General features: G+C 36.1%; 1 protein-coding gene and 1 long non-coding RNA gene across 4 annotated transcripts; both read left to right on the forward strand.

Moving 5' to 3' along the window:
* The first annotated feature begins 1,120 nt into the window (after nucleotides 1-1,120).
* Nucleotides 1,121-7,732, forward strand: LOC130553187 (GTPase IMAP family member 8-like). Of its 2 annotated transcripts, XM_057331997.1 has the most exons (4): nucleotides 1,121-1,337; nucleotides 1,523-1,930; nucleotides 3,564-4,319; nucleotides 4,674-7,732. In XM_057331997.1, the coding sequence occupies exons 2-4, from the start codon at nucleotides 1,894-1,896 to the stop codon at nucleotides 5,624-5,626; spliced, it is 1,746 nt and encodes a 581-aa protein (XP_057187980.1). In that variant the 5' UTR covers nucleotides 1,121-1,337; nucleotides 1,523-1,893; the 3' UTR covers nucleotides 5,627-7,732. The 2 variants fall into 2 exon arrangements, with proteins under 2 accessions (XP_057187980.1, XP_057187979.1); XM_057331996.1 differs by having other exon boundaries at nucleotides 1,121-1,930.
* Nucleotides 7,733-7,819: 87 nt separating this feature from the next.
* Nucleotides 7,820-12,099, forward strand: LOC130553265 (uncharacterized). Of its 2 annotated transcripts, XR_008962833.1 has the most exons (4): nucleotides 7,820-8,046; nucleotides 8,185-8,254; nucleotides 11,491-11,699; nucleotides 12,057-12,099. It is a non-coding gene; the product is annotated as an uncharacterized LOC130553265 (long non-coding RNA). The 2 variants fall into 2 exon arrangements; XR_008962832.1 differs by having other exon boundaries at nucleotides 7,820-8,254.
* The last annotated feature ends 60 nt before the right edge of the window (nucleotides 12,100-12,159 follow it).

Here is a 12,159-nt window from a genome sequence, read left to right on the forward strand (position 1 = left end):
GTCAACGTTGAATGACCGTTGGATTTTGTTTTGATTTTGAAAATTGAAACAACGTTGAAATCCTGACGTTGTTTTAACGTCTCAGGTTTCAACCCAGCTAACAGAAGTTTGTTTTAAGAATGTTCCCAGCTAACAAACGTCACCATCATGGTGATCAGAGTTTCCTTGAGTTGGTCTCTTCTACCTTGATTATAAATGTTAGATTATTTTGCGTGTTGTAACTGTGTGCATGTGATGTGCTGTTGTTATGGCAAATCAATGAGATTCTAATCCAATGGCGTTCATCATCTTGTGGTTAGAATCATTGATCTCATTTGGTGTGAGTGCTCTGCTGTTGATCCTAAAAGTAAAAGTTGTTGAATCCTGGAGTTTCATTCGCATTTTGATTTCGTAAAAATGTTAAATCTGGACATATAAAAAACTCCAGCCGAGTTTAGACAAACACAGACATCAAGTATCAGGGTATGAATCTCAACAATGGTGACAATCAACAAAAGAAAACTTCATGCTGCAATGCATGCTGGGTAACATCTCAGTACAAAACTCATTCATGATTCCCAGCATGCATTGCAGTTGATCTGTATATCAGAATTAGTTTGTTGATTGTCACCATTGTTGAGATTCATACACTGATTCTTGATGTCTACATTTGTCTAAATTCTGTTGTAGTTTTTACATCTTCTAGCCCTTGAAATACTCCATTATATTATATCATTGTTCTTTCAGGATCAAGAACACGATTCTCATATAATGTGCATTCAATGAATTGAACAACATCATTGTTTGATGTTTTCATTTTTGGATTAGATTCTCATTGCATCGCCATAACAACAGTACATCACATGCACACAGTTACAACATGCAAAATAATCTGACACTTATAGTCAAGGGACAAGAGACCAACTCAAGGAAACACTGATCACCATGATGGTGACTTTTGTTAGCTGGGAACGTTCTTAAAACATAAAAAAACTGGACATTTTGTATGTTTTTACAACATTTTCAGAAACATGAAAAACCTCTAAGGAACGTTCTTATAACAAACTTCTGTTAGCTGGGTTGAAACCTGAGACGTTAAAACAACGTCAGGGTTTCAACGTTGTTTCAATTTTCAAAATCCAACGGTCATTCAACGTTGACCATGACGTTGATTCAACAGTGACTCAACGTTGAAATGCCATTTGGTACATGATTTCAACCAAATATCAACGTTGAAGGTCGGTCGTACGCCAGTTGGGACAGTATCAGTTACACCCAACACTACACTGAGAAAAAACTATAGTTTCCTACAGAACACATCTCCAAGAGCACGATTTTCAAAACATCATTAAACAGAAGTGAGTCTCTGTCTAAGCTTGCTTTGACTCAATGATTGTATTTTAATACATCTACAGCAGCCGAAGAAAACTAATTTAACATTAAAATAAAAGAGTCAAAAGCTCAACTAAAGCAAACACTGATCACAATAATGGTGATGTTTGTGGGCACAAAAGTGATATTGATTCAGTTCATTAACATTCAGGACTTATAACCTGACTTGGACTCGCCTCTCTTGACTTGGGACTTGATTGGGACTTGAAAACAATGACTTGGTCCCACCTCTGGTAATAAACAATTAATGGAAATCACAGCAGGAACACTAAAATAACAGTATTATATTGTGCAAATTATAATGTCTTTTACAGTAATAAACTGTTGTTGCAGATTACAGTAGGTATGCTGTAAAATTACAGCTATGTGCTGGCAAATATAGCTGCCAGTTGTTTACTGTAGTAAAGTAACTTGAATAAATCTAGAATAACAAGTCAGACAACAAATATTGTGAAAAACAGTTTACAGCTGTGTGATATGAGTAGATTGTAGTTTCAGTTTTCAGTCAGTGAGCAGGTGAAGATGGAGATGGGCAGAAAAATAAATCCACAACATCCAGGTATGGCTTTCATATAACACAATGTTTGTTGTACTTAAAATGTCTGCAGTAATTATTCATGTCATAGTTTAAAATTTTAGGAGTACAATTTAGCTAACAGTGTTTTACAGCTCAGTCGATATGACTAATTCCACTTGTTAAACTGTACTTTCGTTTTTGGTCATTAAGCTGGACCCAACATTTATATATTAAATGAATATGATAAAATTTGCCAAATATTTCAGAAAAATAATAAAAAATAATAATAATTTGCATTGCAATACAATTTATAAAATTGTGTTAAATCTTTTTTAATATCTGTTTTCTAAAGTGACTGGGAATGGGCATGGTCGATTTACTTTGTTTAGTCATGACCACAACATATCAACTTGTGGGAACACCATAAAATGTCATGGCCATGCAATGTGAAGATGCCTTCATCATTGCCAGGCTGTTAGGGGCATTCAAAGTCATTTTTTTTCTTAGAATACAAGATTTGGTTACTTTGAATATAATCAGAACAAATTCTGGGATTCCAAATGGTCACATGCGCTGCTTCTAGTCAAAATTGACTATACAAAAATAAATGGGAAAAACTTAAACATAGAACAATGTTTTGGACACAATTCAGCAGCCAATACTCAATAAAAACAATGAAGGGGTGACACTGCAAAACAACCAGTGCAACACACGCACAAACACACAACAAGAAAGAGGGAAATAAATTATGTGACAATGACACAAACATACGAACGCAAACAAACACTGAGAGAGAGAGAGAGAGAGAGAGAGAGAGAGAGATACAAAAACACTACAATGTGTGTATGGAACCAGACTCAACAACTATAGTTGTTAATAACGCGTTTAAACACATATCAGAGATGTGTCTTCATCTGTATGTGAGGTGCAAGAAAATAACAGTGTAAGAAGCCTTTACTTTCACATTTTGTGACACGGGGCTAGCCGCTCTCACAACAGTGTTCCCAGATCCTTACAGAAAAACAGCAAACAAGACAAGCTGAAAGTAAACCTTAAAAATGTATATTTTATAAGGCCAAACCATCCTCACCTGACCATTTTTAATACCTACAGTGCAGAGCTTTATAATCAAAGTCTAAACAAGCACAAAAGCGCTTATTGGTTATGACGACTTGAAGAAAAAAATCGATAACTAACGTGTAAGACTAGTCTAAGCAGTTTATGCAACCAGCCCCAGGTTATATTCTTATTCATCACATTTGCGGTAGTGACTACTTGTTCCGTACACACATGGAACAATCAAGTAGGGGAATAACTTTCACATTTAAATGCAGTTGTCACTCCCGATAGTTTGCACTGTGTATGGGCCAGTATTAAAACAAATTAAAAGTTGTCAAATATGTCCGATGTTCATTGTTGATTAAAATCTATTTAACATCTGTCACTTTGTGTGATGCTTGGTAAAAAGAAACAAAAAACGAAAATATGTAAAAAAGGAAAACATTTCAAATTCCAAATTTGAGGTTTCAGGAAGCAATGACTCCAATTAAAAAAAAATTGTCACCAAAAAAATCTAATGATCACAACTGGTAAAATAGCACGTGGCTATTTGGACAGCAACTGACACATTGTCCAATAGAGGAGAGATTTTAATGCTGTTTACATCTTCCTGCAGAATGTGAGACCAATTCATCTGATCTCAGGATTGTGTTGTTGGGGAAGACTGGAGTTGAAAAAAGTTCTGTAGGAAACATGATTCTGAGCAGAGAAGCGTTTAAAGAGAAGAGCAGAGTGAGTGAAGTACAGAGAGGACGAGCAGACGACAGAAACATCTCAGTTATTGACACTCCAGGATTCTTCAGCACTGAACTGACTGATGAAGATCTACAGAATGAAATGATGAAGAGTCTTTCTCTCTCTCATCCTGGTCCTCATGTCTTCCTGCTCATAGTCAGACCGGACGCATTCAGAGAACGTTATGTGGAAATGATTGTACAAAAGATACGGGAGAATTTTGGAGCGCAAGTGCTGAAGTTCACCCTAGTGCTGTTTATTAGAGATCAAATGTCAAATAAAGAATGGATGATCTTAACGCTCAGTAAAAAATGTCAGGATCTCATCAGTCATTTTAGAGGAAGACATCATGTGATAAACACGGCGAGTGAGACAACAGGCCAGATTACAGCACTTCTGGAAAAAATTGATCAAGTTGTCAAACAAAATAATAACCAACATTTCAACAACAATATTAACCCAAAGTCTCCAACACTCAAAAACGACGAGTTAAAAACAATAAAATGGAAAGAAATGGAGTCTGAAGTAGAATCTCTGAGATACACATTTAAGAAAATGGGAGAAAAAAAAGAGACGGTCAACACAGAAGATATCCAGAAACGGAGGGAAAGCTGGCAATCCAGTGAAACAAAAGATGGTGAGAGCAAAATTGTTTAATATCAAATCTCTGGAGGTGCTTTCAGGTTATTTAGCCAATCTCAATTCATGCTTCTACCTCTCCATTAAAAGTACAAGTGTCCGTAAATTAAATGTACATTAGTGCAGTTTTTGTCCCCTCGGAAACATGATATTGATAATTGTTGTTTTTTAATACTATGGATGTTGTCAATACCATTATATTGTGAAAGCATTTATGAAAATATATGCTCAGAATAAACATTATTGAAGAGCAGCGGGGATCATTGTGTTTTTTTGGTTTTATAAATAATTAGTTCACATGCCATACAATAATACATTATCTTTCTTTCTTATTTTCACCCAATCATGTTAGATCTCAGGATTGTGATTGTGGGTAAATCTGGAGCTGGGAAGAGCGCAACAGGAAACACTATACAGGGAAGCAGTAAGTTTAAAGAAGAAATGTCATCTAAATCTGTAACCAAGGAGTGTCAAACACATCAGGAGAAGGTAGAAGGTAAAAACATCTCCGTCACAGATACTCCAGGACTGTTTGACACATCATTCACTAAAGAAGAACTGAAGAAAGAAATAGAGAAGTGTGTCTACATGTCAGCTCCTGGTCCTCACGTGTTTCTGCTGGTGCTGAGAGTGGATGTGAGATTCACTGAGGAGGAGAGAAACACAGTCAAATGGATTCAGGAGAACTTCTCAGATGATGCTATGAACTATGCCATGGTGCTGTTCACTCGAGGTGATCAGTTAAACAAACCAATAGAAGAGTTTCTGGAGGATGACAAACACCTGAAAGATCTAGTTGATAAGTGTAAAGGAGGATATCATGTTCTGAACAACAAAGTTAAAGACCAAAGACAGGTTACTGAACTGTTGAAGAAGATCCACACTCTGGTGCAGAAGAACGTAGGACAGCATTACACCAATGACATGTACCAGGAAGCTCAGAGAAAATTCATTGAAAAACGGGAGAGAAAGAGAGAAGAAGAAGAGAAGAAAACAAAGGAAGGGGAGAAAATGATAAGAAAAGAAGAAAGAGATCAGATCAAAGATAAAGTTAAGAAGGTTGCTTTAGGTGTGGGAATGGGAATGGGGGCAGCAGGAGCAGTTGTAGGAACTATAGCTCTGGCCGCTACACCTGCGGTGATCATACCTGCGCTTTTAATCGCTGGAGGTGTTGCTGTTTCAGGAGGAGCGGGTGGAACACTTGTGATCGATAAAGTCAAAAACACCTTCATGCAAAAGAAGAAAACAGAAAACGCAACAAAATCAACAGCAGCAACAACAGAAACAACAACAACTGATAGTTAGAATTGCTGTAGGAGAAATGCTTACACGGTCAATGACGTGACGCATAATTTTTCCGCCCACCAATATGTGATTGGAAAAGAGAAAGTGTAAGAACGACCATATGTAAACAGCGACTCCAGTGGTGTAAGGTGTAAAGTCTGTATAGCTTTGGCACTGGAGACCAGAGGTCTAATCCACCTCTCGCTGACACTGTTATTTACCTTTTTCTATCACATTACAGATCATATCGGCATTTGTTTTCAATCAAATTGATTTAAGACTTAAACTTAATTTTTATTCATAAAGTTTATGTTTAGGTTTAGGTTAGGGGTAGGTGTAGGGCTTTAATATCTCAATACGTTGCATTTTTATAAATATAATGATTTACACTCTTGTTACTATTGCATAATGTTTAATGCACAACAATACTGAGGTGCAAATAGTAACGTTATCTACCATTATTTATAAGTACCAATAGCATCTAACTATAATCCAGTTTACCATTTACCATTTTTAATTCCAAAGGGTTAAAATTTCTGAATAAGTTTTAAAATTACTTGCATACATTACGGAGCCCCCGAAGTGAAATGGTGGGAGGAAAGAGAAAACTATTTTTCAAAGCTTTTGCATTCTCTCACAAAACTTTTGCTTTCCCCTGAGAAACATTGAGTTCCCTTGCAAAACTTTTGCATGACACTTTCTGTTTAATGTCTCGCTGGCAGTGTCACAGACAACTCCGTACATTAACAATGGAGTGGTTCATAGTTTCATTTTGAACTTGGACTTGGGTGTGCTCAGGTATTCTATGTTAAATGGTATGGCCCCAGCAATAATAATTATTATAATTTCCAATGATAATTCATAATTATAAGAAAAATGTGTACTTTAAAAGTGTTATTTGAAATAATCCCATCAAAGTCATATGTGTTTATAGTGTCCATTCATGCCTGTCAAATTTTAATTTCAATTGAAATGGTGTAATTGGACACAAAAACCATTGGCGTCACATCACTGACCCTACAGCCCTACATCACTGTTATCACACTTAAACACACATCAAAATATATTTCTCAAAACCTTTTTTCTGGTGACGGTCCAGTGCCTCATAATCATAAAAATCAATATAATCATATAATCACATTGAGGATGTGGTGAGGTGTGAGATGTGAGGTGCCGTTATTGACTAACCTGCTAATGATTCTTTACAATGACAAAAGGCTTAACATTGAATAATGTAAAAACAGGCAGGTATGTATTTGAGATGTCTCATGTTGGTAATAAAAGAGTATAATGATATGCACTAATCACAACAGGGTTGTTGTTATAAAATTCACAAATCACACTCTTGATGTTAAACCTCTTAATGATTAAAGGCTAAATTGTGGATATTTGCAAAAGTTCTGAAATTGCTAAAGAGAATATGAACAAAATCAATAACCAAGTGATTTTAATATCTGCATCATAGTAGGCATATTGTTTAGTGTTTTTTTATGGACTTTGTTTTAGTCTAATAGAGATCAAATAAAACTTATTTCTGTCAGTTTCACAAAGTCTGCACTGCACCAACTAATCATTATTTACCTTATTAAACACAACATTTACAAATAAGTTTGTGACTTTGAGCCATTTCCAAAACTCTGAAGAATTGTATAATTTAACCATAATATTTTTTCATTTAAAATGAACAAAGCAATGGACAAAAATGTTTACTGAAGCAGAATGACTAAATCACAAAATAAATAAATAAAGAGGAAAAAGTAAATGAAGAGATCAATTAAGATAACAAAAACATTTTAAATTGCAGTTGTTACTTTGTGAGGAACGTTTTATCTTTGTTAAATTATCTTTGTTTTGTAATTTAATTGTTTTTTTTTCTGACCGATTACATGCAGTGCTCTCATAGTACAGTTGGGGGTGCATTTTGTCTAATACATTATGATTGCTATAACATTTTATTGGTCCTTTATTTTATATAAATATTTTTTTCAGGAGTGTCCTGTCCAAGATGAGCAACAATTTACATTACATTTACATTAAAGATTATAGCCTAACTTGTTTGTTAGCATAATGAGGAATCACCAGATAATTACATCAGCTTAAAGTTCTAATCAAAACCAAAATTACAATCTTATAGCAATCTTATAAATTGTCAACTGAAATCTTGACAAAAAAACACAATTCAATATTTAAGGTCTAAATATACACTCTTAAAAATTGCTGTTATTTTACGTCAAAATTTCAACAGTATAATCCTGTTATGTCTAAAAACAGGGCATTAATGTTTTTTCATGGAGGTTAGAATGACGTAAACAAACTTTAACATTATTTCGCCGTATTTATTTCACAAAGGATAAAAAACAGGTATGTACAGTATTTTTAGAAATCGAGAACTGCAGCGAGCACATGTGGATGGTTATCGTCTTCATTCTCCGAGTTAATAGGTGAGTGCCAGTTTGCTTTGCTCATTATAGACTAAATATAAGTTTGCAATTGCAAATAGTTTGTAAAACTAAATAATTTGTAAAAACATACTAATTGTGGATGCTGTGAATTGTAACTCTTTTATACGCTTGTTTCAGGGATTAACGTGCGCCGACGTCATTGTGAAGCGGAGTTGAATTTCTGATTAAGATATTTTCCGATTACAGGGTGAGTTTTGTCAAACTTTTTATCAAACAAGTGTCATGATATACTATATGCTCTTTTGCAAGGATAAGCCTTCGAGAACTGCTGCAACAAAAACACCTCGATGTATTTGTATCACGCTAATTATAGACAGCTTGTTTGCTAATATTATCTTGCTATCTTTTAATTAATTCCGCAACGTGCAACACATGTCAAAGCATTCATTTTGGTGTCGTTTTGCTTGCAAATGTGTCTACGTCTTTCTAATTAGTACATAACTCTATTCCAAACGTTTTTTTTTTTTTTTTTACTAGTGTTGTGGATGTTTTAAGTTGGCTGTGTTTTGGATTGCATTGATCTAAGTTGTTGATACGTTTGGTGATAGAATATGCTAAAGAATATTCATGTTCATAAGTATAACTTGCTATCCTTATGAATAATTTGTCTTTGAACTTTTAGTGTTGTTGGTTTGCGTTGTATTGTTATTTTGACCAATCCATAAGGTTAAGGGACATTTCATTTTCATGCAGATTTTCTTGTTAAGTCGAGTTGTTTTTATGCCTTTTAGGACTGTACAGTTTGACTTGTCAGCATGTTTCCATGTCAGTTATGTAGACATCTGTGTAGTAATCCAGTAGCCTATGTGAATCACAAGAGGATTCACAGCAATAGCCCAAACTTACTTCTACATTGCTGTATCCAGGACTGCAACAGGACATTAAAAAAAATAGCAGCTTTGAAATCACAACTTTATCGACATCACAAAGCGTGTGTGCTGGTGCCTAGATCACATGTGTGCCCCTCAGAACTTGCATGCCATGTTGACTTGTGCAGTGCTAAATGTGATACACTGACTCAGTTTTATTCCCATCTTAAAGTGCACATTAAAGAGGGACGAACAGTGACATGCCCCTTTAGGCAGTGTAATAAGTCATTTACTGTATTATCTTCATTTACCTGTCACCTATCCAGAAAACATAAACACTCAGCAGAGGTAAACCTAGCTGAATCTATCTATGCCAGAGCACTTGTGACTGAAGCTGAAACCTTTCAAAATATTGCTCCTGATATGGTAACAGAAGCGTATACTGATGTAATTCGAAATAGCGAGCATTTGGAGGATACTCCAGAAGATATTCCTGAGGCATTATTTTTAAAGAATCTTGCTCTGTTATATCTGAAACTACAGTCAAAGTTACTGCTTCCAGCTTCAGTAATTCAAACTATCATTGAGGATATGCAGTCAGTTTATGATGTCAACCAGTCACATCTACTTTTCAAATTAAATGAGAAATTGGTTAAACTTGGTGTTTCAGAGGCTTCCATTAATGATGTCATTGACAGTCTAAGAGCAGATGATCTCTTACAAGCATGTAAAAGCCACACACTAAAAACAGACCAGCGCAGGAAAACAGTGTTCAAGAACAGTTTTAATTATGTTGAACCTGTGCCGATTTGTCTTGGACATAATGAAGCTGGCAAGGAGTGTTTTCTACAGTATGTGCCTGTGAAACAGACAATTGAGGCACTTTTTCATTCCGAGTCTGTGTGGAAACAGTACAAGGAAATACACAGCCGTAACCAGTTGAATAATATTCTTGAAGATGTCTGGGATGGTGAAAACATCACAAAAAACTTGGCCCAGACAGAGAGGTCCTCTTTAGGCTTGATACTTTATCAAGACTCATTTGAAGTTGTTAATCCTCTGGGGTCAGGAAAGAAAAAACACAAAATACTAGCAATGTATCTCACACTTGCAGACCTGTTGCCACATAACCGTTCAAGTATTGACCAAATGCAACTTGTGTTGTTGTGTAGAGAACAAGATTTCAAGTATTTTGGTCAGGAATTGGTCCTAGGATGCTTAATAAAAGACCTTCAAGACCTTGAGACCAATGGCATAGTTCTACCTGATGGACAGGTATGTAAAGGAATTTTGCGAGCCATTGCAGGAGACAACCTGGGCTCACACAACATCGGAGGTTTTCTTGAAAATTTCAGTTGCAATAAGTACTTTTGTCGATACTGTGAAATTGACAAAGATGCGTTTCATGCAGATCCTCTGACCACAGCCAACACTCGGACCCCAGAGTCATACAACAAGCATATTCAGAACATCAAGGAACATTCGGTTCATAGTGGAGGTATCAAATATGACTCCTTTTTCAACAGCATGTCTTTGTTTCATGTATGTCAGCCTGGGTTGCCCCCTTGTCTTGGGCATGATTTGTTCGAAGGAGTTGTTGCCTTAGATCTTGCATTGTGCATTAACCATCTTGTCACTGTTGACAAACAGTTTACATACACTGAATTGAATAGAAGGATCGATCAGTTCAGATATTTAGGCAATGATGCAAATGACAAACCGTGTGAGGTGAAGCCAGGAAGTGACAGACTGAGTGGCCATGCTGTACAAAACTGGTGCCTGCTGAGACTGTTACCTGTGTTGATTGGAGAGAAGATTACATGTCCTGCTGACAATGAAATATGGCAACTGGTGTTACAGTTAAGAGAAATTGTGACATTGGTTTGTGCACCAGCCATTTCGACTGACCAGATAGGGTACTTGAGAGTCCTTATTTATGAATATTTGCATTTCAGAAAACAAGCCTTTCCCCATCATCTTCTTAAACCTAAGCATCATTACATGAGCCATTATCCGGAGCTCGTGATTCAGTTTGGGCCGCTTATCCGTCTGTGGACCTTGAGATTCGAAAGCAAACACACATACTTTAAACAATGCTCAAGAAAAATGCATAACTTTAAAAATGTGTGTTTAAGCCTTGCAGAGAGACATCAGCTTCTTCAAGCATACCTTAGTGCTGGCAATATCTTCCCACCAACAATTGTAGTAGAAAAAGCATCTGAGTTTTTTCCACATGACTACAATGATGGCATTAGAGAATCAGTTGAAAATTATGGCTTTGGACCTGAAAATACTTTGATTGCTCATGAAGCAACCGTGAAAGGAACCATATACAAAAAAAAACATGTTTGTTGTTATTAGTAAGGATGAAGATGGGCTTGATGTTGGCAAAATTGTGATGATACTGAATTATAAAAACTCTGCAGTCTACTTTATCACTGAAAAGTACAAGGCTTTATGTCTGCATGATATAGGTGTTCACTGCATCACGCCAATCAGGAACTGTTACTACTGCATTAACCAGGAGGACCTACTGGATTATTACCCTCTACCTCAGTATTCAATTTGTGAGATGGCACTAATTGTTCTTCACCACTCTTTTCCCTCTTTGTAGAGCAATGAACACTGTGCTTGAAGACCTGAGGGGCATCATCCTCAGAACTTTGCCAACAATATCCAAAGACACTCAACAGGCATTGATGGATAAACTGCTAAACTCTGGACTGGAATCTACACAAGACCTTAAATATGTGACTCAAGAAGATATTACTGACCTACTGCCAGCCATTCAACTACGGAAGCTTCTGGAAGCATTTAAAAAAGGTAAGGTGAAGCTTACTGTTTTGAAATATAGAGTTAATCCTTAAACAGTAGTTCTGACTGGCCTGTTTTACAGGATACTGTATCTTATGCTAATTTATGCTGTCATATGGGATTTGGTTTTCCTGTACTTCCTGCATATTTACCTGTTAGTCTTTGTACTGCTGGATACTGATGGTTGTAAATAGTTGTAAATGTACTTTATATTTGATTTATGCTGTGAGCTGCAATTAAAAGAAAATTCTAAGCACTTGAAGTTTTATTTACAGGCCTTTCAAGTGAATATTTTTTATCGTTATAGTGTAAATCACATATTGTTCAATCACACATGCTGTTCAACATCTACTTTTCCTATTTCAGAGACAGAGGTGGTCACTTTGGACCTAGAAATACTTCCTTCCCCTAAACCAGCAGTCAGCACACCTTTAGTTCTTCCTTGTTCCAGTCCATCAAGTGTACCCTC

This window comes from Triplophysa rosa, linkage group LG4 (assembly GCF_024868665.1).
Source record: "Triplophysa rosa linkage group LG4, Trosa_1v2, whole genome shotgun sequence".
Taxonomy (NCBI): Eukaryota; Metazoa; Chordata; class Actinopteri; order Cypriniformes; family Nemacheilidae; genus Triplophysa; species Triplophysa rosa.